This window comes from Myotis daubentonii, chromosome 3, assembly GCF_963259705.1.
Source record: "Myotis daubentonii chromosome 3, mMyoDau2.1, whole genome shotgun sequence".
In the NCBI taxonomy this organism is placed as follows: Eukaryota; Metazoa; Chordata; class Mammalia; order Chiroptera; family Vespertilionidae; genus Myotis; species Myotis daubentonii.
Genome location: NC_081842.1, coordinates 3314592 through 3342432, shown reverse-complemented (window position 1 = coordinate 3342432; position 27841 = coordinate 3314592). Strand labels below are relative to the sequence as shown.

The 27841-nt window shown below is 51.3% G+C and overlaps 1 protein-coding gene across 11 annotated transcripts; it reads left to right on the top strand.

Moving 5' to 3' along the window:
* Positions 1 to 1287: 1287 nt before the first annotated feature.
* Positions 1288 to 25367, top strand: SETD4 (SET domain containing 4). 11 transcript variants are annotated; one of them, XM_059686404.1, is made up of 12 exons: positions 1288 to 1696; positions 3005 to 3173; positions 3724 to 3819; positions 5818 to 5855; positions 8354 to 8442; positions 10105 to 10534; positions 12642 to 12816; positions 14653 to 14734; positions 15536 to 15616; positions 17231 to 17354; positions 21016 to 21232; positions 24826 to 25367. In XM_059686404.1, exons 2-11 carry the CDS (start codon positions 3101 to 3103, stop codon positions 21214 to 21216), a joined length of 1389 nt encoding a protein of 462 aa, XP_059542387.1. In that variant the 5' UTR covers positions 1288 to 1696; positions 3005 to 3100; the 3' UTR covers positions 21217 to 21232; positions 24826 to 25367. The 11 variants fall into 11 exon arrangements, 10 of the variants coding, with proteins under 10 accessions (XP_059542387.1, XP_059542390.1, XP_059542386.1 ...); XM_059686407.1 differs by lacking the exon at positions 24826 to 25367 and adding an exon at positions 24528 to 24818; XM_059686403.1 differs by lacking the exon at positions 24826 to 25367 and adding an exon at positions 22496 to 23449.
* Positions 25368 to 27841: the final 2474 nt, after the last annotated feature.

Genomic DNA, 27841 nt, shown 5'->3' with positions numbered 1-27841 from the left:
TAAATTTTAGAATAGATTTATTGAAAAGTTGGAAATGTAGTACAGAGGATGCTGATATATCCCTCATCAAATTTCCCCAACTATTAGCCATCTTACTATGATGGCTCATTTGTCACAAATCAGAAACTACCATTGGAACAGTAGTAATAACTGAGCTCCATGCTTTATTTGAATTTTACTACGGTGGGGCCTTGACTTACGAGTGTCCCGACTAACGAGTTTTTCGAGATACTCTCGGCCGATTTTTGGTTTGAGTTGCGAGCTAAAATTCGGGTTACGAACCAGCTTCAGATACCCCACCGCTAGTTGGCGCAGCGAACGTCACAGTGCTTTGACATACGAGTAATGTGAGTTATGAGCTCCGTCACGGAACGAATTAAACTCGTAAGTCAAGGCCCCACTGTACTGTTCAGGTGTTTTGGGGTTTGTCTGATGTTCTTCTCAAGAAAGAACGCGGTTATAGGGTTTGGGGGAGGAAGACCACAGGAGCGAAGTGCCCTCCCTACACCCTGGCATGCTATCACCATAATTCATCACTGACTATGTTAACCCTCAGCACCTGGCCGGACGGCTTGCCAGGTTTCCCCACTGCACACTTACTTTTCCCTGCTCTCTACACTGCCCTGCACACTTGGAAGCAAGTCACTAAGCCTGTCCCACAATCCAGTGGCGATGTGGGGGCAGAAATTGAGCTCCACCTCTGCACAGGGAGGAGTATTTACTTAAAGCAGCGGTTCTCAACCTGTGGGTTGCGACCCCTTTGGGGGTCGAACGACCCTTTCACAGGGGTCGCCTAAGACCATCGGAAAACACATATATAATTACATATTGTTTTTGTGATTCATCACTATGCTTTAATTATGTTCAATTTGTAACAATGAAAATACATCCTGCATATCAGATTTTTACATGACGATTCATAACAGTAGCAACATTACAGTTATGAAGTAGCAACGAGAATAATTTTATGGTTGGGGGTCACCACAACATGAGGAACTGTATTTAAGGGTCGCGGCATTAGGAAGGTTGAGAACCACTGACTTAAAAGCTATGGACTTCTCCTGCAAGGCTGATCCTGGGAGAGCTAGGCCAGGGAGGGTGAAGTGGGCGGGGCAAGAGGAAGGGGCGGGGCTAGCCAAAGGGGCGGGTTCGCAGGGGCGGGGCTCGCCGAGCAAAGGGGCGGGGCGCGTCGGGTGAGTCAGGGGAGGGGCCTCAGGAGTGGGGCGCGTCGGTAAGCCAGGGGCGGGGCGGGGCTCCCGAGCAAAGGGGCGGGGCACGTCGGCGGAATCGGGGGCGGCGGGCCTGGGCTCGCAGTTCCGGGGTCGCGGCGGAGGCGGAGCAAAAGGCGGGTTGGATGCCGGCCCTGGGGGTCAGGCCTGGGACGCGTGCGTAGGGAGTCCCTCCCCTCCGCTGGTCGGGCTTCAGAGCGCGGGCTCCGCGCCGCGGGCCCCTGAGTTTCCTCGTCCGCGACTCCGGGTAAGGGCTGACCCCGTCGGGTGCGGGCGTCCTCGGCGCTGCCGGGACACACTGCGCAGGCCCCCGGCGGAACCCGCGGCGGGGAGGGGCTCCGCCCGGCGGCCAGGGACTGGGCTTCGGTTAGTGAGGACGCAGGGCGGTCACCGTGCGGTTTGGGTCTCCACGTGCCCTGGGCCAGCCGCCCCGCCGCCGTCACCTCGGAGACCGGCCCCGGCGCCAGGTGAGCCGGAAGCACTTCCGGGCCGGGGCCTCCGGTTGCCCGGGTAACGGAAGCAGCTCTGGAGCTTTGTTAATATTTTAGTTTTTTGATGTAAAAAGAACGGAGGTCGTATCCGTACTCCGCTAGCCCCGGAAGTCGCTCAGCTGGCGAATGTAGGTCCGCGAGGCGCAGGGCCGCGGGGTGGGCGCCGCGGGTGGGACGGGGAGCGCGTGCCGTGCCCGGGTCCGCGGCCGCCCTGGCTCCACGTGCAGAGCCCGCGCGCCCACGGGCACCCGCGCGCGGCCGGGCACTCGCCCAGGGACCCGGCTCGCCACCCTTCGGTGGGTGAAGCAGGGAGCCTTCCAGGGCCGAGGCGGGTGGTACCGGTGCCTGGTCCCCTGTCTGCCCGGTGTCGGTGGTAGATTTAAAAGCAGCTGTTGGGTAAAGTGCGCACATAAAACCCCAGCTCTCCCCGGGTACCGGGTACCGTCCGCTCGGCATTCAAGCACGTGTAAGTCGCAGTAAGCGCCGCCTCCCCTTGCGCACCTGTGGCTATCTTTCCTTAAATCTCCTGGCTTTATAAACATACATAATGGGTTCAAAAGCAAACCTAAAAGGGGTCATTGATGTTTCTGTCTCTCCCTTCCTCTCTGAAATCAATAAAAATATATTAAAAAAAAGGGGTCATTGAGTTTGAAATGTTCTGAAACTTTGTTTTTCCCCCCCCTTGGACATTTTTACGCCTTAGCATATATTTTTTCCCCTGTTGGTGGCTACATAATATTCCATTATCTGAATCCTGCTGTTTTTTAAATTCTCACCTGAGGATATTTTTATTTTAAATATTAAAAAAATTGATTTAAGAGATAGAGGGAGAGGAATTGAGAGAAACATTGATGAGAAAGAACATAGATCAGCTGCCTCCTGCACATTCCCTACTGGGGATCAGTCTGCAATCCGGTATGTGCCCTGCCTGGGAATCAAACCGAGGTCTCTTGGGTGCATTGGTCCACGCTCAACCACTGAGCCACACCAGCTGGGCTTTTTTTTTTTTTTTAAATTTTAGGAAGGGAGAGAGAGGGAGAGAGAAACATTGATGTGAAAGAGGAACATCTATCAGTTGCCTCCTGTAGGTGCCTGCTGTATGAATTTATATACACACATTTATTTTTTTTAAAAAGGAACTGTTTTAGAGGGACCAGTAAAATGTGCATTCCATCACTGCACAAGGGATCATGATTTAGCTCTCAGTATAAAAGTTCTATATCTAAAAACACTTTAGAGAAGTGGTTTACCAAATAATATGTTTGTCTATTTAAATCTTTAAAGGTACCAAGAACAGTGATAATCATACATCAGGAGAAAAAGTAAAGGAAGTGCCTTTTATTTTCGACTGGGCACCTAAACGGAAACTGCAGTTGTAGTATGAAGAAAGGTAGAGGAAGAACAAGCCGGATCAGAAGACGGAAACTCTGCACAAATTTTCAATCAAGGGGAGGTACAGTGTTTACTTTTTTTGGTGCCAGTGATAGAAAAAGAATCTTGTTGCTTGATATTAACAGGTGCATATAGCTTTTCTCAAAGGCACATGGGCAATGTTCACAGAGAATATTTCTTCAATAATTCTCTTTGTAATTGTGCCATTGTATTCTTTTTAACCCTTGTGGGAATATAAACATATTTCTCGTTCCTTCAACTGTGTCTTTTCTGGGGTTGACTCCCAGGTTTCTGTTTCTAGCCCTGCCCTCTCTCCTGTCCTCTCATTACCTGCAAGGTATCAGTGTTTGGATATGAACTCCTCGTTCTGAGTTCGCTGTAACCCAGTTTGAGGACAGGCTGCGTGTGAAAGTGCCTGGCCAACTGGGAGGCACCACACTGATAACGGTCAGTTTTACCAGTTGCTTCTCCTGCCTCTTTGAGACCACCATATGCTTTTTCTTTTTAGTTTACATTATTTGTACATTTTAAAATTCATTTATTTTTATGATAACACTGAGACAGTTCATCAGAGGTTTTGTTAATCACCATTTTTTTCCTCCATTGGTTAGTGAATGAGAGCTACAAGCCTGAATTTATAGCGCTTAAGAAGTGGTTGAAAGCTAGGAAGTTTGAAGATACAAATTTAATACCTGCTTGTTTTCCAGGTGAGTCTGGCTTTCAGTTCTCATGACCTTTGTCACATGAGATGGCACAGGTGACAGGAAAGCAGGGGTGAGCCTTGCAGGTGGCTGTATTATCTTGGGGAGCGTATCTCGTATTGTGTCAGGCTTCCTGCCTTGTAGCTGTAATTTTCTTTTAAAAAATATATTTTTATTGATTTCAGAGAGGAAGGGAGAAGGAGAGAGAGAGAAACATCAGTGATAAGAATCATTGATCGACTGCCACCTTCATGCCCCACCCTGGGGGTTGAGCCCACAACCCAGGCATATGCCCTGACCAGGAGTCAAACCCTGACCTCCTGGTTCATAGGTCGACACCCAACCACTGAGCCATGCTGGCCAGGCTGTAGCTGTAATATTTGAGAAGGTGGATTAACACATTGTTTGCGGGTAGTTTTTATCGCGCGCTAACAGGTGGCGCGGGCCATTTTTGCTAATTTTTTGCGCAAATGGCACCGTTCAGTAAAATTACGATAACTTCAGTTTTACATATTTTTTTTCAATGAAACTTTTTGTGATTTACTATAAAATGTATACTGAATTATTTTTCTTAGAATCGCACTGAATGCGTGGTGAGGCAGAGAATTGTGTGAAGGGATGACTATGCCAGCCATTGGCAAACTACCCGTTTGAAATGAATAAAACTAAAAAAGAAAAAGACCGTACCCTTTTATGTAATGATGTTTACTTTGAATTTATATTAGTTCACACAAACACTCCATCCATGCTTTTGTTCCGGCCCTCCGGTCCAGTTTAAGAACCCATTGTGGCCCTCGAGTCAAAAAGTTTGCCCACCCCTGCTCTACGCAGTTGAATAGATTACCGTTAGACCTGGAAGTACATACATAATTCACCAATGTATGTGTTAGAGACCCAAATTTTGTCCTTTGGAATTCATATATCTGCATGTTAGCATCCCTTTAGAGCAATAAAAAAGTATAAAAATAAACGTATTTATTCGTTACCTGCATTCTACCGCTAGTCTATAAAAAACGTATTAATACGTGTCCTGCGCTGTACTACCAGTCAACGTAAACGTGTAAATACGCTTCCCGCATACAATGTGTTAAGGTGCTTTACCTGGTTCTAAAAGTAAATGAAGTGGCTTGTGGGAAGAAATGCCGAAATGGTGAAATAAAATCCAAAATTACAAAAGGGGGATGAGAATAGAAAAATAAGGCGAAGGCAGGAATAAGGATAATCCATAAAAATTGCGATGATAAAATCTTGCGCCCTCTCAGAGGCGAGCCACCGACCTGATGTTCCTTTCCAGCAGTGTAGACAATTATGTGGCCAGTGACCCGAGTCTTAGTGTTATTGTCCGTCAGCAGAAGCGCAGACGTTCCTGGAACTTAGTCTGTAATGAGCTTTACTTTTATATGGTCCTCATGGCCACTTCCCGCCTCGCCTTAGTAAGTGTAGCTTGCTGGGCTCTCTTTTCTGAACTTGAACACTGTGTTGTAGAAATAGCGGTAAAGCGTCTTCCAGGTTTATCCCGTATGCCAAGTTCGGTTCACACACAGGGGTGGACGGAAGTCGGTTTACAGTTGTGAGTATTCAAAACACACAGCTTATTCTTGTATTGTAATGCATTAATTATTGTATTATTTGTATTTCACCTGTAAACCTACTTTTGCCTACCCCTGTATATGGTTGGAGATGCATTTCCGCTTAAATTATCATACAAGTCTAAAGGATGACCCAGCGGAGGAGGTCAGCTGAAGGGTTCCTGAGAGACCCGGAAGCAGATCTGTGGAAGGTGCCTGGTCTGTAGGTCTGGATTCTGAAGCTCGCTTTGCCCTTGGAGGATTACAAACCCAAGGGGAGGTCAGCACATTTACATTTTCCAGAGCAGCTTCTTGATCCTCCGGGACTCAGGGTACAAGACACCGGCTTTGAAGTTCATTCACATCTTCTATTCAGAGTGTCTCTGAGGCCTGGAAGCTGCAGTAGATTCACCCTTTCCTGTCTTTGCGTTCCTAGATACCGGGAGAGGGCTGATGAGCAGAACGTCCCTGCAGGTGAGCGTCTCTCTTGTCCTTGAGACCCAGTGCAGATGTTGCTGCTTTGTTTTTTGGGGTTAAACCAAGTGGATTAAAAATAGGCTCGGCCTACAGGCATTCTTTACTTACAGATAAGTTTCAGTACAACTCTGCCCGTGAGAGTTGCTTGCTGCGTACCGGAGACAAACCCAAGTAGCAGGGCTTGCACAGAGCAGGTTATTGTGCTGTCACCCGAACACGCCTGGGTAGGCGACCTGGCTGGTGTGGCGTCCCGTGGCCGTCAGAGGCCCAGGACTTAGCAGCTCTCCACCCACGTCCTTAGAGGGAGCTGCCACCCTCAGGTCCAGCCTGTAGCTCCTGGAGCTGGAGCAGCAGGGCCCAGCAAGGGGTGAGCAAGGGCAGCTTCTCCCACCCAGGAAAGGGGACCCATGAACCAGCCTCCTCTCCGCTGCCAACGACCAGGTGCCCAGCCCCGGCGGGAGGCGACACCTGTCCGCAGTGCCCTTCGGGGGCGGGAGGCGGCACCTGTCCGCAGTGCCCTTCGGGGGCGGGAGGCGGCACCTGTCCGCAGTGCCCTTCGGGGGTGGGGAGGGGGGTGGGTGCTGAGGAGGAGAGAGGCTGTTGGGAGGCAGCCAGCAGTCTGCCACAGCGGATTTTATAAACCAGATCATGTGCTAACGTGCACGGGAGGAAGCCGCTCTCATCTGAGAGACTGCGCCTAGCAGAGGAGGTAGAACCGAGCGAGCAGAGGGAGGAGGCCTCCGGGCCTGTCCCAGGCGCCAGCCTGCTGTGGCACCGGAGGGACAAGGTTCCGGACCCCGTGGGCTTCTGGGTCCTCCCCTGGAAAACAAGGAGGTGAATGGCATGGTGATCTGATCTCCAAGGTCCATTTATGCCATTTAAAGGACAATACAGTTTTCTGTAAAGCTGCCAGTTAATTAATTTATTTTTATTTAACATTATTTTAATTTCTTAATTTAATTTATATAGACCCCAGCCTTACATATACTAGTATGTTTAGTGTAAAGAATGGTAACTTTTAGTGTTGTAATTCTATTATGCTGTTTTAATTTTTAAATTACTTTATAATTTTTAGTTGTGGCAACCTACTGGGGTTTGAGCCTGCAACCTGGGCATGTGCTCCAACCAGGAATCAAACCTTGACCTCCTAGTAGTTCATAGGTCGATGCTCAACCATGGAGCCACGCTGGCTGGGCTGCCCAGCTTTTAAGTGTTCAGTTTGATGAGTTTTGATGATGAAGAGATTTACCCCAAGGACCATATAGACCAGTGATGGTGAACCTATGACACGCGTGTCAGAGGTGGCACGCGAACTCATTTTTTGGGTTGATTTTTCTTTGTTAAATGGCATTTAAATATATAAAATAAATATCAAAAATATGCATCTTTGTTTTACTATAGTTGCAAATATCAAAAAATTTCTCTATGTGACACGGCACCAGAGTTAAGTTAGGGTTTTTCAAAATGCTGACACGCCGAGCTCAAAAGGTTCGCCCTCACTGATATAGACCATTTTATCAAGTGGCTTTAAAAAAATCCTCACCTGACAATATGTTTTTATTGATGAGGGAGGGAGAGAGAGAGAGAGAGAGAGAGAGAGAGAGATCCATCCACATGAGAGAGAAACATTGATAGGTTGTCTCCCTTACCCGCCCTGAGTGGAGATCTAACCGAAACCTAGGTATGTACCCTGACCGGGAGTCGAGCCGCAACCTTTTGCTGTACAGGAAGATTCTCTAACTGAGCCACCGAGTGGATTTTTTAAAAACCATAAAGTCACGGATGTCGGGGCAGGAAGGGGTGGTAGTGGTGATCTAGTCTAATCTCGATTTACAGATGAGGCAACTGGCAGCGGCACCCGGCTGATTTGGGCTGAAATCCGTAACTGAGGTGCCAGTTACAACGACAGCAGGGCCTTGCGCCTGGCTTGTTGGCGCCTTACTTGTTTCCGGGGTCCGTTACTTGCAGCTTAACTTTCCTTTCTCTGTTCCCGTCTCCGTGTGAAGAGCGGTCCTTCTGCAGGTGTGAGACGGGCCCCTTGTGCTGGCGGGCTGCCCTTGCTGTAGCTAGTGGACACAGGCTAAGGGAGGGTGGGCCATTTCTAGGACAGCTGCTGGATACAGGGGGTTGCGCCAGATGGGTTTTTGTGTGTGAGTGTGTGGGGTTCTGCCTGTTTCCTGAAGGCAGCACAATTTCCTGGCCTAAGGAAGTGAAGGAACAATTTGATTTGAGTTGTCAGTGTTTCCACTTCCTTTCTGGTGAAAGGTTGACAGTCACATAATTGACCTTTAATTCCTGTTGGGGTCGTAGTACCCGCGCTGGAGCGGCCTTGCCTACATCCGCCGACTCAGGGGCTTGGCAGTTAGTTGGTGGTGGTCTCTGTGGTCGGGTTCTTCTGGGCTCTTAGTAGGTGAAACCGAGGACTTGAAAAGACGCGCACTCACAGCCCTTCCCAAAGCACGGGCGTTCTAAACTCTGCTTTCTTTTTCGGGAAGGAGGGACAGGTGATTATTTCGTTGCCTGAGAGCTGCCTGCTCACCACGGACACAGTGATTAGGAGCTACTTAGGGGCGTACATTGCTAAGTAAGTGACCGCACACATGCTACCTGGGGCACCGCTTCTCCTTAAAGTCTGCACCATCAGCAGGTGTGTCACCTGAGGCAGAGTTCAGGAGGACCCAGCCCCTTGCGTAGCCGATACCTGCAATGGTGCAACAGGGCTACTCTGGTCTGTGAAGTTTGTTTTAATTCATGGCAAACTGGGAGGTGGGTTTGAATCCTGATCTATCCCGGAAACTGCAGATGAAATGGGATAATGAAGTCAGGGCCGAGCGCCTTGCTCACAGTAGCTTGCTCTCCATCGTAGTGGAGCATGACAGATGTCAATTTCTCTTTTATTTTTACCCTCATTGTACTTGCTTGAATTTTCTTTCAACTCTGAAGAGCTGTTGACATTAGGAAAGAGTTAGCTTTATTTAGTGTAGGAGAGAGGGGCCAGCCTTGAAGGGAGAACAGATTTCCAGCTCATGTTCTCCGGGGCCTCCGCTCGGGTCCGTCTGAGGACAGAGTGTGAGAGCCTCAGCCGAAGGGTTTCTAAACTATGAGGTTTGAAAGATTGAATTGTGTCTTAGCCCAGGGTAAATTCTGAATGTGCCCCCCCTCAGCTCTTTAAAAAGTTAATTTATTTTTATTGATTTCAGAGAGGAAGGGAGAGGGAGAGAGAGAAACACCAGTGATGAGTGATCAATCCGCTGCCTTCAGCACGCCCCCTACTGGGGATCGAGCCTGCAACCGGGGCATGTGTCCCGCCTGGAATTGAACCTACATCTTGGTTCATAGATCGACACTCAGCCACTGAGCCGCACTGGCTGGGCCCCACTTGTGTTTGTAAGAGGACTGATATATCTTTATTGGTGTGAGTGGAGGCAAGGATGCTCTTAGCATTAATATTTTCCATATCATTCTGAAATTTTGAGTAGAATATATGGTAATAGAGGAATCTAGGCGTTGAAGGATTAATGTAAACTTTTCTGAATACATTCATGCAGCATGAGATTTTTTACTGTGAACAGATAAAAATACTGCAGTGTATAATTTTCAATAGAGATGGTAATTTAGGGTTAAAATAGAAATGCCTACATGCACCAGTGGATGTACTAGGTTCTTTCCATTGGTTCCCCCACCAAGTGCCCTAGTTATCCCAGTGAAACCAGTGGGCTGCCAGCAAAAGCTTAAAGCTGGACAACCAAGTTGGAAGCAGAGAGGGTGTTTGCAGAAAGGAATCTTGCAAACAAAGCTGGGACTCGGGTTGGTGAGTCCGCTCTTGTGTGGCGTGACCTGCTCAGAGCACTTGTGTTGGGTGCTCTCTGGAGAGAAAGCTTTGAGGAAGGAAGACCCTCCCATGGGCCATGGAATAAGCTGGGCGAGTGCTGACCGCCCCGTCCCTCTGGGAGCAGAACTAACCACTAGAGCAGTGGTTCTCAACCTTCTGGCCCTTTCAATACAGCTCCTCATGTTGTGACCCAACCATAACATTATTTTTGTTGCTACTTCATAACTGTAATGTTGCTACTGTTATGAATCGTCATGTAAATATCTGATATGCAGGATGGTCTTAGGCGACCCCTGTGAAAGGGTCGTTGGACCCCCAAAGGGGTCGCGACCCACAGGTTGAGAACCGCTGCACTAGAGTGTCTGTATCTTCCAATAAGAGTAACTTCTTTCCTCTGGCTTTTAATTTGAAAAGGTGGCAGCCTCCCCCGTCTCCTCTGCTGGCTCTGTGCACCTTTCTAGTTGCAGAAAAGCATGCTGGGGACCGGTCCCCCTGGAAGCCCTACCTGGAGGTTTTGCCGAAGGCCTACACCTGCCCTGTGTGTTTGGAGCCGGAAGTGGTGGCTCTTCTCCCCAGGCCTTTGGAAGCGAAGGCCAGAGAGCAGAGGACGCGGGTGCGCGAGCTGTTCACGTCCTCCCGAGGCTGCTTCTCCTCCCTGCAGCCTCTGCTCTCCGAGGCTGCGGCCAGTGTCTTCAGCTACAGGGCCTTCCTGTGGGCCTGGTGCACGGTCAACACCAGAGCCGTGTACATGGAGCGGGGCCGGAGGCAGGGCCTGTCCACGGAGCCAGACACCTGCGCGCTCGCCCCGTACCTGGATCTGCTGAACCACAGCCCGGCCGTCCAGGTGAGAGGCTGCCGAGGGGGCACCCGTTCTGTGTCCACAGGGAGGACAGCGACTTTAGAACCTGTGACCTAGACTAGGGAGTGGGCCACAGGGAAGGTGTGCCAGTGCTAGGTAACTGCCTGCCGCCAGGCGTGCTCCTGCCTGCTCCGACCCCATGTCCCGCCAGGCCCGCAGAGCCCAGTGCTATACTCCCCCCCCCCCCCCCCCCCCAGGTCTTAACCCGCAGCCTCCCCTCCCTCGCCCACCTGTGGTGCACGGTCTTCCTCCTTCCAGAACTGGCCCAGGAGCCTGGCTTGCGTTCCTGCCCCTGACCCCTTTTATACTTGGGGCCATTGCTGTCCGCTTTGATCTTTGCTGTGATCTCTGGTTAATGTACTGCCCCGTCTCTGAGCTCTGCAGTCTGAGAGGACGGGACTTTGCTTTGTTCCTCTTTGTAATCCCAGTGCTCAGCGCAGGGCCTGGCATGTAGTAGGCCTTCAATAAACCTTTATTAAAAAACACACAAAACAAGCAAACAAACAAAACTTTATGGAGTGGGGAAAGGAGTCCAGAGGTCATTGGAGAAGCCTGCTGTGGGAGAGTCAGATCCCTCGCCCTCTGCCCTCTGCCCTCTGCCCTGTGGCACAGGACGGAGACGGTTCTGTCTGCAGGGCCTGCTGGGGAGGGCCTGCCTGAGGGCAGAGGTGTCTGTAGTCGGCTCACCCACAGCCAACCCTCCCAGGGTCCACTTGCAGGCGCACTGGCTGGGACCCCTGCTCGCTGTCCTCTTCACACCCGGCCGCCCGGGGAAGACCCGTGCCACCCGGTTAGCCACCTGGTTCGCCCACTGCCGTTGGGAGGGAGCGTGGGGAGGCCCTGCTGTGCCTCCAAGGCCAGGACACTCCTTGCCTGTCGGCTTGTCACTTCCTTAGGAGGATGCGTTTCTGACAACACTGAGTGCGGGAGGCCGAGCCAGGAAGGGTGTCTGTGGTTGATGTTGATGAAATGAGTGGGGCCGTAGTACAATAGGATGCTGGACACAGGGACTCTGCCCCATTGGGCTGGCTTTATTTTTATGGCTGTTAATGCATTTACGCCCCCAGGACCAGTGATTTTACAGGTGAGTGTGGGTACCGCCTCCTGCAGCGGGGCATGTGGCTCAGGGCGCTGGCGGGCTGAGCATTTCCTCTCTGGCCCTCTATGGAAGAAGTTGCCGGCCGGGTCTAAAGTGCGTTGCAGTGGCTTTTGGCATGAGACTCCAAACCATGGCCTTAATCTATCATTGATGCTGCCAGGTGGGAATTTCAGCCTGCTCCTCCTCCTCGCCTCCTGGGGCTCGCTGGGCTTGCTGCTAAGGAAGGGGCCTCAGTGCCTGCACCCACTCCTTTCTGTGGGGAGCAGGTAGGTCTTCTTGTTCTTTTCCTCTCTACCCATCAGCTCACAAAACAGTCACAAAATCCATACGACAGTGTCAGCCAGTGTCATGCTCAAAGGCCTTATTGTAAGACCTGAAATCCCGCGTGTGCCTTGACACCTTTGGGCTCACAGGGCCCCAGAGGCCTGGCGGGCAGCTCCCTGCTCACACCTCGTAGTCCCCGACCTGGTGCGGAAGGCTTCCCAGCTGGTTGCTCTGTCAGCCAGACGAGCTGCCCCCACCCGGTCCTCACCCTAACAGGTTCCCCTCCCTGCCAGCCCTGGAAGTTATTCAAACAAGTAACTCACATCCTCCCCGGAGAACCAGTGACCTCTTGTTACTACAAAGCCTGCTTCCCGTGGCCCCTGCTGGTGGCTGCCCGCTTAGGAGTACAGCCTGGGGGCCGGCCGCCTGTCTGTCCCCCTCCTCCCTTCTCCCCCTCCTCCCTCCCCGGGCTGTCTGTGTGACATATCCATTGTCAGGTGTTATCCAATGTCAAGTGTTTGCCATCCCCAGGGCCCGGGGGTGGGACTCGCTTGCCAGTGGGGCGAATGGAGGCGAACTAGGGGCTGCCCTGGGAACCTTCATTGTTCCCACCTGCGGTTACATTCAGCGATGAGTGTTTCAGAGGGGCATCGGGCTTAAATAAACATAATAACTTAGTCGTTTTAGTTTTGGGTTTTGCTTTAAAAAACGAACGATTTTCCTTTCTAGGTGAAAGCAGCATTTAATGAGGAAACCCGCTGTTACGAAGTCAGGACGGGCTCGGGCTGCCGGCGGCGCGAGGAGGTGTTCATCTGCTACGGCCCCCACGACAGCCGGCGGCTGCTGCTGGAGTACGGGTTCGTTCCCCGCGGGAACCCCCACGCGTGTGTCCCCGTCTCACAAGGTCGGATGAACTTCGGTTCCTATCGCTAAGATGGTATACACTTCCCCGTCTGGGGGTGAGGTTCTCTTAAGTTTTAATAAAGATGGCAATCCTTTTTTTTCCTTCTAAATATTTTTATTGATATTAGAGAGGAAGGGAGAGGGAGAGAGATAGAAACATCAGTGATGAGAGAGATTCACTGATCGGCTGCCTCCTGCACGCCCCCTAGTGGGGATCGAGCCCGCAACCCAGGCATGTGCCCTGACAGGGAATTGAACTGTGACCTCCTGGTTCATAGGTTGACACTCAACCACTGAGCCATGCTGGCCGGGCAGCAATCCTTAAAATGTATATTGTTTATTTTCTCCGAGGTAGGGCTCGCCTCACTCTGGCTGACCATGTAATTGCGATAATGAAGTAAAAACAACGAAGCCTTGACCGACATTGAGGATGAGAAGAACCAAGAAGAGTTTATTGTGTTGGGTCAGACAGGAATGGAGGACCAGGAAGCGTGCTAAGGAAATGCATGTTTAATAGATGGAAAGAAATGGAGATCTCTGTACTGAGATTAGAAAGCCACACACATAAACATTCAGCACTGCTGTGTGTGACGCACCGTGCTCACCACAGAGAGACGCATGCCCGTCCTTGTTCCGGGGCGCGGTGCGTGATGAAGTCCTGGGTTATGCTCTTTTGTGGCCATTAAGTAGCCCTCATCCTTGGTGTTACTCTTTCTAAGATCAGGATTTAGCTAGTAAATTTATGCTGTGGCCCAGCTGGCGTGGCTCAGTGGTTGAGCGTTGACCTACCTATGAACCGGGAGGCCACGGTTCAATTTCCAGTTAGGGAACATGCCTGGGTTGCGGGCTCCATTCCCAGTAGGGGGGCGTGCCGGAGGCAGCTGATCAGTGAGTCTCTCTCATCATTGATGTTTCTGTCTCTCTCTCTCTCTCCCTCCCTCCATTCCTCTCTGAAATCAATAAAAATATATTTTAAAAAACTTATGCTGTGAATATTCCCAACATCGTGGGAAACAGTACATGAAGCCTGGTCCCTTCTGAGGCGGCACGGACTGTCTCCCAGTGCGAGGAGCAGCACAGTCACCGCGTGTGTAATTGAGGTGGTTTTAATACAAGTTCTAGCGGAAATAGAAACGTGGTCGAGGTGCTGCTACTCCATCCTGCGGGCAGAAGAATGCTGTTCTTTATGAAATAAAATAGAAACGCAAAAGCAAGCCTTGCTGGTGTCTGAGAAAAGGGGCTTTGAGATTAGCCTTGTGTTATCAGAATAACTTTAACATGATGACCATGAAATGCTGACTTGTGATCAACATTTATGTATTAGTGATTATTGCATTTAAAAATAAAGACAATTACGAAGAGAAAATTTAAAAATACAAAAGTCCCTCATGACTCTGCTGTCCAAGTGGCTTAGCCCCTGTGTGCATCCTCACTTTCAGTTGCTCAGGTTGTAGTCACAGTTGTGCAGACAGTTGTGAGTCTGCGTTTAGAAGCTCCGCGCCTCGTGTTGGTGCAGAGCCCGCCGCGGAGGTGGGCTTCCCAGCAGGCCTGCCGGGGGCCGTCGTCGGGACTGGGCTTGTTGGCCCGTGTGCCGAGTGGGAGCGTGAGCTGGGTTGCGGGTGTTTGGTCCCTGCCTCGTGGAGTTGTGTGGCTTTTCTGGAGCTGATGACGATCTCATTGCGTGGGCCTTGACTAATAGACCTCTGTTTTGTATGAATTAGGTGAAACTGTTTCCATATGTCTTGATTGCAATGGGAAGGAAAGTAAGCTGAGAAAGAAAGGTTTATACTTTTGTCTGAATTACATCCTAAATCTCAGTCTGATTTTTTTTGTGTAGATGTGCTTGTTAAGTATCTTCCATCAACAGATAAGCAGATGAACAAAAAGATTTCCATTTTAAAGGATCATGACTTTATAGAGTAAGTGTTCCTCTCTCTCAGAATTGTTCCATCGGGAAATTGTGATGAGAAAATGGAGGTTAGGGTTCTGTAGGGATGAGACACCTTCTGACTCTTACCAGCTGGCAGGTAGGTGTTTATCGAGCACTTACTCTGTGCAGTGAGCGGTGCTTGGTGTCGTGGGGCACACAGGAGCGTAAGCTACTTCCCAAGAAAGCTTTTCAGGGACGTAGAGGCCGCTGGGACAGGAAACATGGTGCCAGAAGGGAGCCTGGGTGAGTTGGTTATGGCCCAGGTTGCGTGGGTCTCTGACTGTGGTACGGTGGTGTGGCATCGGCGGGTGGAGGCCAGGCTGGGCCTCCCCGACCACGGCGTGGGCTCTTGGGATGGGGGTGGCTGGTGACTTCACACCCAAAGGGAGAAGAGGGTCAGGGTTCTCCCTTTGGTAGATAAAGTGCAGTTGTGAGTGACCCAGCTCTGCCCAGGCCGGTCGCGCTGTGGTGCTGCCGCTAGTTTAACCCCCAGACCACCCAGAGGCGGCAGCCTCCGTCTCCCTGTGACTGGCCGTGCCTGCCGCTGGGCCTCCTCCAGCTCCGGCTTCTGACCCAGGTGCATTGGAAAATGGCTTGCATTTTTTTTTTCTTAAACGTGAGAGATTTTCCTGTTACTTGGGCTTTATCATTAGGTATTTGAAGACTTACTTTCCTTTTGTCTTTCTGACCAAGACCGCAGGCTCCCTAACGTTTAGTGGTCGCTTTAGAGAAACTGCTTTAGCCTTGGTCCCGAAGTACTAGTGACGGCTCGTCCTGTCCCCCCTCGCAGAAACCTGACGTTCGGATGGGACGGGCCGTCCTGGAGGCTGCTCACGGCCCTGAAGCTGCTGTGTCTGGAGGCTGGAGAATTGTGAGTGCACGTGGGTGGGTCAGGCTGTAGCTCTGGGATGCCGCTGCGGGCGGGGGCCGCGTGCTCTTGATGCCACTCACCCGCCGGCTGGGTGTTTCTCCTTAGTTTTCCGGGTTCTGTTTGAGCATCACAGTCAGAGTGCATGGTTTGGAGAACTTCTAGTCTCTCCTCAGAGGTTCCCCCTGGGACCTGCAGCTCCTTGTTCAGAAGTGTGGGCACAGGCACTGCCCAGAGGGGAGTCTGAGTGGGTGGTTTTCCCAGAGCCAACAGAGCTCCTGCCCCTCCCCCTCCCCTGTTCTGCCCCAGGGCAGATTCAGGCCTGGGCGTTTTCATGGGGGAGGCGGCAGGGGAGCCCCTGGTGTAACATGGGTCCTGGTCAGGCTTTTGGCCCCCCCCCCCCCCCCGCCCCAGCCCCGTGGAAAGGACCGAGGGCTCCCGTGGTGTGTGCTGTGCTGCCTGGCCCGGAGCTCCTGCAGCCGGTGCTGATCTGGTCAGAGCCAGAGCCGAGAAGCCGCGTGCAGGGAGGACTTCCTGAGTGGTTGGGAGGGTAACGTGAGATAGCTCAGTGCCCAAAGTGGTGGCGCTGGCTCAGTGGGGCCTCTATGTTTTGTTTCTGCATTTCTTTTCTTTTTTTTTTACAATTTATTTTATCGATTTTTTACCGAGAGGAAGGGAGAGGGATAGAGAGTTAGAAACATCGATGAGAGAGAGAGAAACATTGATCAGCTGCCTCCTGCACACCTCCTACTGGGGATGTGCCCGCAACCAAAGTACATGCCCTGGACCGGAATCGAACCCGGGACCCTTCAGTTCGCAGGTCGACGCTCTATCCACTGAGCCAAACCGGTTAGGGCTGGTTCTGCATTTCTAAGCGCCTTCTGTTTACTTGCATGCAGATGTTGCCGCAGGCCCAGTCACCGTGCCTTTCGCCGTCCAAGCCACTTCCTCTGCAGATTCTGTACGCCCAGCATCTGTTCTCCACCCTCCCTCCCATTGGTGCTTCTTCCAGCGAATGGAGTGGCGCTGCCACCTTTGGCTCAGTCTTCTGCTGTGGCTCCCTCTTAAAAAAAAATGTTCTTACTGATTTCAGAGAGGAGGGGAGGGGGAGAGAGACAGAAACATAAACGAGAGAGACTCAACTATCTGCTGCCTCCTGGACTCCTGCACGCCCCTCACTGGGGATCAAGCCCACTACCCCGGGCCTGTGCCCTGACTGGGAATCAAACCGTGACCTCCTTGGTTCATGGGTCGACGCTCACCCACTGAGCCACGCCAGCCAGGCTGCTCCTGCTCCCTCTTGCCCACCCTCAGACGTGTATCCTACCTGCCGGCCCACTGCGCCCGGCCCAGGGTCGCGCGGTGATGAGAGTGCCGGGCCACCTCCTGTTCTCGCGGTGCCTTCTGTGAACCTCGTCCGTTTCAGCACAGAGAGGAGCACGGGCGGGAGCGTGGGGAGTCCCTGGGGGGCGGGGGGGTTATGAGAGGAATCCACCGGGACGGGCTTTGTGATGCTTCTGGAAACAGGAGAGGGCTGTGTGTGTTGTTGAGGTGTAAAAGCTGTCTTTATTTTTTGAGACCCTGCTGAAATGATCTTATTAAACATTTTGGTTCTAGTCCTCGCTGGAAAAAAGTCCTTCTTGGGGAGAGAATCTCAGATACAAATGAGAAGACGAGTTTGGACGTCGCCCAGAAAATATGCCGTTATTTCACAGAGGAGGCTAGTGCTATGCTTCAAAAGGTGTGTTTCTATAACTTTGCATCTTTTTCTTTCTTTCTTTTTTTTTTTTTTAAAATTGATTTTTTACAGAGAGGAAGGGAGGGGTATAGAGAGAGAAACATCGATGAGAGAGAAACATCGACCAGCTGCCTCCTACACACCTCCTACTGGGGATGTGCCCGCAACCAAGGTACATGACCTTGACCGGAATCAAACCTGGGACCCTTGAGTCCGCAGGCCGACGCTCTATCCACTGAGCCAAACCAGTTAGGGCTTTCTTTTTTTTAATGCCTTTTTTTTTAAATTGATTTCAGAGAGGAAGGGAGAGGAAGAGAGAGGTAGAAACATCAGTGAGGAGAGGGAATCATTGATTGGCTGCCTCCTGCTCGTTGGACTGAGCCCGCAACCCAGGCATATGCCCTTGACTGGACTTGGACCTGGGACCCTTCCGTCCGCAGGCTAACGCTCTATCCACTGAGCCAAACCGGCTAGGGCTTGCATCTTTTTCTTAAAGAAGTGTTTTGATTAAGAAGTTACTTGTTTTGGGCACGTTGGATAGGGATGGTACACCTTCTTTGAGTGTTGTTTAATGCCTTAAATATATGAACATTGATATCTGTTTTTTGACTGTTGACATTCTGTCTGCACCTTTTAATAAGTAAAATTATCGCATGAATTCTTGGTAATAGATTTTTAAGTACTCTTTTCCTTTTACTTTATTTAGTAACTATTTTAATTAAGTGAGAAAACAGCTGCTCTAGTCGGTTTTGCTCAGTGGATAGAGTGTTGGCCTGTGAACTCAAGGGTCCTGGGTTTGATTCTGGTCAGGGCACTTGCCTGGGTTGCGGGCTTGATCCCCAGTAGGGGGCATGCAGGAGGCAGTCAGTTAGTGATTCTCTCTCATCATTTTTTTTTTTTTCATTTTTTCTTTCTTTTTTTTTTTTTTTAAATTAATAAGTCTTTATTGTTCAGGTTATTACAGATGTCCCTCTTTTTTCCTCCATAGCTCCCCTCCACCTGGTTCCCACCCCACCCCAGGCTCTTACCCTCCCCCACTTTCCTCGTCCATAGGTGTAAGATTTTTGTCCAGTCGCTTTGCGCACCCTCCACACCACCTTCCCCCCAAGAATTGTCAGTCCACTCCCTTTCTATGCCCCTGCTTCTATTATATTCACCAGTTTATTCTGACTTAATTTTTAGGTTCACTTGTTGATAGATATTTATTTGTTGTCACTTTGTTCATAATTCTTATCTTTACCTTTTTCTTCTTCTTCCTCTTCTTAAAGAATATCCTGCCGAAACCGGTTTGGCTCAGTGGATAGAGCGTCGGCCTGCGGACTCAAGGGTCCCAGGTTCGATTCCGGTCAAGGGCATGTACCTTGGTTGCGGGCACATGCCCAGTGGGGAGTGTGCAGGAGGCAGCTGATCAATGTTTCTCTCTCATCGATGTTTCTAACTCTCTATCTCTCTCCCTTCCTCTCTGTAAAAAATCAATAAAATATATTAAAAAAAAAAAAAAAAGAATATCCTTCAGCATTTCATATAATCCTGGTTTGGTGGTGATGAACTCCTTTAGCTTTTCCTTATCTGTGAAGCTCTTTATCTGACCTTCAATTCTGAATGATAGCTTTGCTGGGTAAAGTAATCTTGGTTGTAGGTTCTTGGTATTCATCACTTTGAATATTTCTTGCCACTCCCTTCTGGCCTGCAAAGTTTCTGTTGAGAAATCAGCTGACAGTCGTATGGGTACTCCCTTGTAGGTAACTAACTGTTTTTCTCTTGCTGCTTTTAAGATGCTCTCTTTGTCTTTAGCCCTTGGCATTTTAATTATGATGTGTCTTGGTGTGGTCCTCTTTGGATTCCTCTTATTTGGGGTTCTCTTCGCTTCCTGGACTTGTAAGTCTATTTCTTTCATCAGGTAGGGGAAGTTTGCTGTCATGATTTCTTCTAATAGGCTTTCAGTATCTTGCTCTCTCTCTTCTTCGGGCACCCCATAATTCGGATGTTGGTACGTTTGAAGTTGTCCCAGAGGCTCCTTACACTATCTTCATATTTTTGGATTCTTTTTTCGTTTTGCTTTTCCAGATGGGTATTTTTTGCTTCTTCGTATTTCAAATCTTTGACTTGATTTGACTTGATTCTTGAGTCTGCTGTTGGATCTCTGTATATTATTTTTAATTTCAGTCAGTGTATGTTTAATTTCTGACTGGTCCTTTTCCATTTTTTTGGCATTCTCATTAAGATCCTCGAAGGTCTCACTAAGTTCCTCGGAGGTTCATAGAAGATTCTTGAGTAACCTTATCACTGTGGTTTTGAACTCTATGTCCTCCATTAGTTTGCTTTCCTCCATTTCTTTCATTTGTGATGTGTTTCCTTGTCTCCGCATTTTTGGCTGACTGCGAGGACCCGCTGTGTCTACAGTGGAAGAACTGCTGTGCTGGAGACACCCTTATGGGGTAGGACTTGCTTCAGTGGGGCTTTGGTGCTCACTGAGTCTGCTTCTTGAGTGTGTCCCTTATGGATGTGAGGAGTTGAATTCTGGTGTCTGACCAGGGGTACCCTGGCTCCTGGATCTCCAAGTCAACCACTGTGTAAGTCCACCCAGCAGGAGCTACAGCAATATCAGCAGGTTTCTCCTCTTTGTTTGGGGTTTGGAAGTTTTGGAGCTCTCTGACCCAGCTGCAGTTTGTTAGGTTAGGCTGCAAAAGTGCAGGTGATTCCTTTGTGCCACTGCACACAGCTGGGGTGGGGATGTAAATTGAGTGGGGCGGGGTCTCAGAGAATCCCCAGGGCAGAGCAAACAGCAATGGCTGTTGTCAGCCATCTCCGCGACTCCACGTCTCTGCATCCCCGAGTCCCGCGCCCCCACAGCAACAATGATCCCTGTGAGCAGCTTTGCGAGAAAGTCACCCTCGCTTTCCGACCCGCTGCAAGACAGTCCAGTTTCTCCCCGTAGGAGTCTGGGACCCCAGAGCCTCACCATAAATGAGTTCAGTGCGTTCGAGAGCTTGTATCCCCTTCTGATTGAAAAAAACCGCGCACCCAAGTGCAGCCGCCTCCCCCGTGCCTCCGTACCTCTGTTCTTGGCGCCTCTGCACCTCCTATCTGGTCTCAATGCGCCTTTTTCTTTCCTTCTAGTTGTAGAACTTCCACCCAGCCAGCTTTCCCGTGGTTCTGGATGATAGCTGTTTTGTCTTATAGTTGTAGTTTTAATGTTGTTGTGGGGGGCAGCACGTACAGGTTTGTACCTTATGCCGCCATCTTGGTTCTCCCTCTCTCTCATCATTGATGTTTCTATCTCTTTCCCGCTCTCCCTTCCTCTCTGAAATCAATAAAAAATTAAAAAAAATAAATAAAGAACAGCTCATTTGAATAAAAACATTACTGGGATTTAAAATATGTTAATGAACTTTGAAGGCACCATTGTGCTCAGTGGAATAAACCAGAATGCAGAAGACAAACTGCTCGGCTCCACCTCTGGAGGATCTGGGACAGTCAGGGGCATAGAGACGGACGGTGGGGGATGCCAGGGCTGGGGAGGTTGGTTTAATGGGGACAGTGTATGGTGATGATTACATAACATTGTTGACATTCTAAATACCACTGTCTGTATATTTAAAAGTGCTCAAAATGGTTAATTTTATGTATGTTTTATTATAATAAGTTTAAAAATAACTTCCAGGTTTCTCACATGAAAGATAAAGAAATGGCGTTGATACAGCAGCTCACTCTGGTGGAAACGTTGTGGACAGAAGAGCTGGAGATCCTCCGGGCATCTGCCGAGACCCTGAGCGGTTTGCAGGCCGCTGTTCGTGGCTCACCCACGTGCCTCCGATCGCCTCCCCTGCTGGGTGTCGCTCCCTCTGCAGGGTGTGACGCCTGAAACACTGTACACTAAGGTTCGTTTTACCCTGAATCCTTTTTAGATCTTGGCTCTGGATTTCTACTGTTCACAGCGTTTTCACGCCTGTTAACATTCAGGACAAGGGGGCGGGTGTCAGAGCAGAAATCATTCCACAGAAGCCATTGCTGCTGCTTAGAAACACTGGGCCTTGTCGAAGCACAAGACGATGCGGTGTTCCCTTCCGGAGCCTCTGGGCGCAGGATGAGCAGCTTCCACTTCTCCCAGCTGAATGTTCCGGGTCTCCAAGGGCCACAGCTCCCGGGGTGTGGGAGGCAGGAGAGGGAGTACTGCCAGTCGCCGCCCGTCATCTTTAAATGCAGCAGCCCATGCTGAGTACAGGTTAATCCCCAGCTCAAGTGCACGAGTCCTCGGCTCAGCCGGTCAGTGCCACGTGAGCGGCAGAACACAGTGCTCAGCACTCGGTGCACGTCAGGGCCTCCTGTGAGAACAAGCCCCACTCGCCCGCCCAGGGGTCTGAGGAGCAGAGCTGAGTTGGGCTCAGCAGTGAGCTGGACACGCTTCCCTCTTCGTCCACTGGGTGGCGCGAGAGGACCGCCGAGCCGGAAGGCTGGCTCCTCAAAAGCAGGCAGTTGTGTTCAGGTGGGAGTGGGATCTGGACAAAGCAAAGCGACTCTGTGTTCCTGGGACAGAACGCTGGTGTCCCTGCTCTCCTGGGGCCTTGGCCTCCTTGGGTGAGAACAGGCAGCTACACAGCAGTTCAGGGCGAAGGGGCCTGACCAGGTGTGGGGCTCAGAGGTGAGGGTGGAGGGGCAGGTGATAAGACTCAGGACTGTCTGCCTACGACAGGCCATAGGAAATGTCAGTATGTGGCACTTTTTCTCGAGCAGAAGAGAATGCCTCATCGCAGGGAGCAGGTTTTAGTTCCATGTCCTCGAGAGCAGGCAGATAGGTCCTGGCCAGGCAAACAGGAAGGCTCACTTCCAAGGGTGTAAACTGAGCCCCCACCCAGAAGGGGGTCTGCTCCTGTGATGGCTTCTGCCAGGTGTGTCTGGAGCCGGAAGGAGCCTTCCTCTGACGGGCTGGCCGTCCGTCCTTAAAGGCGTGCGTTTGACGTGAGGACAGAGCCTCAAGGTCGAGTGGAGCGTGCCCGGTGTCCTTGGACTCCTGCATCCATGTTGACTGACAGGCTCCCATCCCAGCCGGCTGGTAACAGGCGTGAGGTGGCCCCGCACATTGCACAGTGACGATGCGGCGGCCTCGTTTGAAATGACCTCTTGGGTCTGCTGGGCCGTCCCAGGGCCCCGTTGTCTGTCCTCAGGTGGAGCCTCGCTCACCTTGCAGGTCCTTGGACCCTCCGCGCCACCTCTCCGTGGATGCACGTCCCGGCCTCGCCTCGAGCGGGCGGCATTCCATGCAGAGCGCCTGCAGGGCCTGGCGAGGCCCCTGCTGCAGGTTTGCAGGTTCCCCTGGAACTGGGCGCGGAGAGAGACCCACACGTGGCCGTCGGTCTGATCGGAGTTGCCTGACGGTGGCGGCTGTTTGTCTGGAAGCGATCTTGCTGAGGAGGTCAGGTGGGGGTCAGGCGCTGTTTCTGATGTGGTTTAACGTGCAGGCGAGGCTGGGAGCCATGGCTCACGTGGGCTCCACAGAAACTGTGAGAGGAAGTATTCCGTCTCCATTCGGGAGCAGGAGCAGGGTCCTGGCAGGGCCACGGAGCCCATCTTCTTCCTTATAATCTGTAGTGGCAGGAGCCCTCGGAGCTCACCTACAACCCGCTCCCCACGGTGGTCTGCAGCCAGCAGCGCCCGCGCCCCGGGAGCTCGCCCGTTAGAAAGGAGACTCACACCCTGAGCCTGCCGCGTCGGAGTCTGCGCAGTGACGGACGTCAGAAACGCTGCCTCGGGCCAGCTCTCCAGCATCTCCAGGGCCCGCGTGGGTGCGGGGCCAGCTCGGTGCCAGGCTGTGCCATCCATGCACGGAGTCCTCCTCGCCGGGCACCGTTCTCTCGATGGGTGGGGAAAGCCCGGCTCAGGGGCCAGGGGGCGAAGTCCCTGCTGCAGACAGCAGAGCCCGGGCCAAGCCGAAGCATCTCTGCGTAGACACCTTTGCAGCAGACGTTTCCGCGCAGACATTTCTGCCTCATAACTAATGGGCTGTGAGGCATTTCTGCCCTAAGAGAGACAATGACTGGCTGGTAGTTTTGTTGTTTGGCTTTATTTCTCTATTGACGAAGCAGTCAGGTGCCGTAAAAGAGATAAAAATAGCTGCTTGCGATTTGCTTTTCTTGCTTTGCTTCATTTGCTTCATTTCTCCGTGGATGAGGCTCTCACAGTCGCTCCTGTTCTAGGTTAGGTCACGTGTAGCTCTCAGCCAGCCCTTAACATCGTTGGCACTTCTCCCCGATGACATGAGTTCCCCAGGAGTTGGGGTCTCGTCCTGCAAGAGGACACGGGGAGGAGAAAGCAAGGCCAGGCCCCGAGGGCAGAGCCAGGCCCACGGCTCCCACGAAGGAGAAAGTGCTTCGGCGCCGTCCACAGAACAGAGTCTGCTGTTCGTGCGGTGTTGCCATGACTATAGTTTAAATGTAGTCACAGGCTGCATCTCACAGGAAACTTTTGAATTTTGTTTTTCATCTTTTCACGTTTCATTATGCCCTTCCAAATGTCCCTCTTTTATATATCGTGATTTTACCCTTTTAATGGTAAAAGGTAACTCGTTATGCGGCGAGGATGTTTGCTGCAGGGGTGCTGTGGCCACGGGATGGGCCAGAGCATGTGGTGGCACGGACGTCTCCCGGCCCATTTCTGGCTGCCGGGGTTCTGGGACAGGAAGGCCTAGCGGAGGAGGACACTCAGGGACTGGGGCGTGGGGAGGACCGGGCAGTGCCCTCTGCGCTGGCCGTGCCTGTTCTGTCCTGTGCTTCGGTCCCTGCAGCCGGCTCTGACGTGCCGCAGGCTCGCAGGTGGATGGAGCCGGCGGGGCTGCCGGCAGTCTGGGGTCTGGGGGTGATTTCACGCCATTGTTGGCGCCATTAGTTCAGATTTGTGCAGAATGACGGAGCACCCCCCGGTGCCCTTCCTTTCTTTATTGCGTGTTTTCTTTGTGAGGGGAATAAAGAGCCGACTGCCTTTTAAGGGACAGGAACACTGAGTTTTGTCTTCCCATCCCATTACTGTCAAACAAGTCACCTGAGAACTCAGGTCACATGGTCCGGCTTGCAGGAGCGCGGCGCTCCCGAGAGGACGGCTCACAGGGCTCTCAGCAGACCGAGAAGAATGCCTTTTATCATGTTCTGCTTTCTACCTCCCACTGTTTTATTTCCCTTCCAGCATCACTCAGCCCAAATGGTATTTGTCAGGAGGAATTGGCGAGCGCCGGAGGCTGTGTTCTGTCTGCTTGAATGGAAAATCTCAAAGCGGTTGTCATGTTGAAAGAAAATACTACATTTGATCTTTTTCTATGATTTCTGCAGACATGGTGCGTGTCTGCATTTTTAGCCTCATGGCCCCTGTGCATTCGGGGGAAACGCCCTGCAGGAAGTAGCACTTCGCAGTTCATTCACCTTCTGCGGAGAAGTAAGTCCCGCACACGGGGAGTCACTTAGAAACCATGATTTATTTCCATTAGCGGCTCCGGAGCCGCTGGCGCGCAGGTTGCTGGACACCCACCCAGGACGTAGGGCTTCGCGTCTCGTGTCCGTTCCTGCGAGGATGTTTATTCTTCTGGATGAAACGGTGCCTGAGGGCGGTGGCGGCCATCCTCCAGCCCTGCGCCGGCCGGCCTCTCGCTGCCCCTTTCCGGGCAGGACGCCGGGCCCGCGGGGGAGACTCCTGGTCAGAGAGCAGAGCGGCGAGGCCAGGCCGGGCATGCAGACGGTCCCCAGCACACACGGTGCACAGGACACAGTGTGGCGGCTTTCCAAGGGCACACAGCCCCATCGCAGGCACCTTCCTCCGTGCGCCCACATGTATCCACACACACCCTGAGGAGTGCCCTCGCCGCGGCAGGTCGCAGAGCCGTGGGACGGACGCACCACAACTCGTCTAGAGCGCTGGGCTGCTAAGTCCTGAGTAATGAGTCACCACCGTGTTGTAGAAAACTCTAGATTGGGGGTCAGCAAACTGTAGCCACTCTCTGTATTTATAAATAAAGTTTTTTAAAAATGGGAACTTTTTTATTGTGGCAAAATATGCATAACATAAAATTTGCCATTTAAACCATTTTAAATGTACAATTCAGTGGCATTGAGTATCATGTTGTGTCACCACCATTTCTAAAACTCTTCCATGGCCCCAAACAGAAATTCTTTACCCATTAAATGGTAACTCCCCAGCCCCCTCTCCCCCAGGACCCACTAACCTCTCATCTATTTGGTCTCCGTAACTTGTCTGTTCTCAGTATTTCATGTAAGTGGGATCATGTGACATCTGCCCTTTGCGTCTGGTCTGTTTCACTTAGTACAGCTTCTGAGGGCCAGTCGCGTAGCAGGTGCCAGGACTCCCTTTCTTAAGGCTAATACTCCACTGTGTGTAAGGGCCACATTTCTTCTTTCTTCTTAAATATGTATTTTTATTGATTTCAGAGAGGAAGAGAGAGGGAGAGAGAGAGAGAGAAACATCAATGATGAGAGGGAATCATTGACCGGCTGCCTCCTGCACGCCCCCTCCTGGGATTGAGCCTGCAACCTGGGCCTGTGCCCTTGACTGGAATCGAACCTGGGACCCTTCAGTCCACAGTCTGACGCTCTATCCACTGAGCCAAACCAGCTAGGGCCACATTTCTTTCTTTCTTTTTCTTTTTTTTTTTTTTTAATATATTTTATTGGTTTTTCACAGAGAGGAAGGGAGAGGAACAGAGAGTTAGAAACATTGATGAGAGAGAAACATCGATCAGCTGCCTCCTGCACGCCCACCACTGGGGATGTGCCCACAACCTAGGTACATGCCCTTGGCCGGAATCGAACCTGGGACCCTTCAGTCCGCAGGCCGACACTCTATCCACTGAGCCAAACCGGCCAGGGCCACATTTCTTTTTTGAGGGGGACATTTTCCTCTAGCCTCTTAGGTTCAGTGGCTGGGGCCTGTGAATTAAACCGACAAAAGATAGATCAACAGGAGTAAAGATTTACTCTGTGTATACATAGGGGCTATACAGGAAAGCAATGAGAAAGCCAAGAAGTAGTTAGGCCTAAGAGCTTATGTACCATTTTAAAAAAGGGCAGTCAGTTGTAGAGAAGTGACTAGACAAAGGAGAGATTTGGGCTCCCCGGGGGAAGCTAATGGAGGGTAAGGGCTGTTCAGTAGGTTCGTTATGCCGACTCCAGTTGGCAGGCCCGTGATATGAGTCCGGTGGTTCAGAGTTGTCTCTTCCTGGCATGAGGGGCGGGGGTGGGGGTGGGGGAACCTTTCCAAATGGAAACCTACACTTGGGTTTTTGGCCGAAAGGAGGGTGGAGAGTTCCTCCTGCACCTGCTGTTCCTCAGGCACCTTCAGCGGAGGAGCCCGTACGCCAACGTGGCCCCTTTTGGGGCGGCCTTTTCTGACCCCGTTCCCACGGCTCAGCCCCGTGCAGCACGTAAGGGATGACACGCATGTCCAAGCTGTAGAGATGTGCGTGCATCTGGCACAACGACACAGCCCGGCGTGGACTCAGAGTTCCAGAAAATAACAAATGTCGGGAAATGAGGCAAATGACACTGTGCTTTTTTGGGGTGACTTTTATAAAACAGCCACGTGTTGGGTAAAGCAGCCACGAAAGATCTCAGAAACCCGTCACTCTACAGGCAAAAACATCATGTTGCTGATGTAATTATTGAGACTTACTTTTTCAATGTATTTTAAGGAACAGGTTATATTTAAAAGGGGTGTTGATTTTATTCTGTATCCCAAGGATAACGAAGCAAGCATGCACTATAATAAATACATTTAAATAAACATGATTTTTGCTGACAATCACAACAAATGGAACTCACTGATTTTGGAATGTTCCGGTGGAAGAGGTGAGGCCCTGACCGCACAGGTGCTGGCTGTCAGCTGACAGGGGCACAGCAGATCCAAGCGACCGGACCCCCTGGGACGCGTGCCTGAGAGTTAACTGGAAAGCAGAAGTTAGTGCCGCTGGTTGCACATCTCCCTGCGCGCTAACTGCTCAGAGGAGGACGTGGCGGCGTTCTCGTCCACATGAGCGCACGCGCCGCTCACGCATCCTTTGCTTATCCTTGCTGCCCGTCTTACTGAAAATGTACTCCCAGCCCTGGCCGGTGGCTCAGTGGTTAATGTCGGCCTGCACAGCGGCGCGTCGCAGGTTAGATTCCTGGTCGAGGGCTTGTACCCCCACCCCCAGTTGGGGATGCAGGTTCCACCCCCACCCCCAGTTGGGGTGCATGTGGGAGGCACTCAGGCATGTGTCTCTCATACATCAATATTTCTCTCTCTCTGCCCCCTCCCCCCTCCCTCTCACTCTTTCAAAATCAATGGAAAAAATATGCTCACTCCTTGGGTGAGGATTAGAAAAGAAAGAAAGAAAGAAAGAAAATGTATCCCGAGTGAAATTCAAAGGAAACAGAAACTGCAAAACCACACCTCCCAGCAGTACAGTCATAGCACGGGCCTTTGGTTGCCTGTGGTAGGACCTTCTCCTTCTA

What these genes read in the sequence shown, in the direction of transcription:
- SETD4 (XM_059686404.1), top strand. Translation starts at nt 3,101, where the DNA reads ATGAAGAAAGGTAGAGGAAGAACAAGCCGGATCAGAAGACGGAAACTC. An exon ending in AATACCTGCTTGTTTTCCAG is followed by an intron (nt 3,820 to 5,817) that starts GTGAGTCTGGCT and finishes TTGCGTTCCTAG; the next exon opens with ATACCGGGAGAGGGCTGATG. An exon ending in TTAGGGGCGTACATTGCTAA is followed by an intron (nt 8,443 to 10,104) that starts GTAAGTGACCGC and finishes TAATTTGAAAAG; the next exon opens with GTGGCAGCCTCCCCCGTCTC.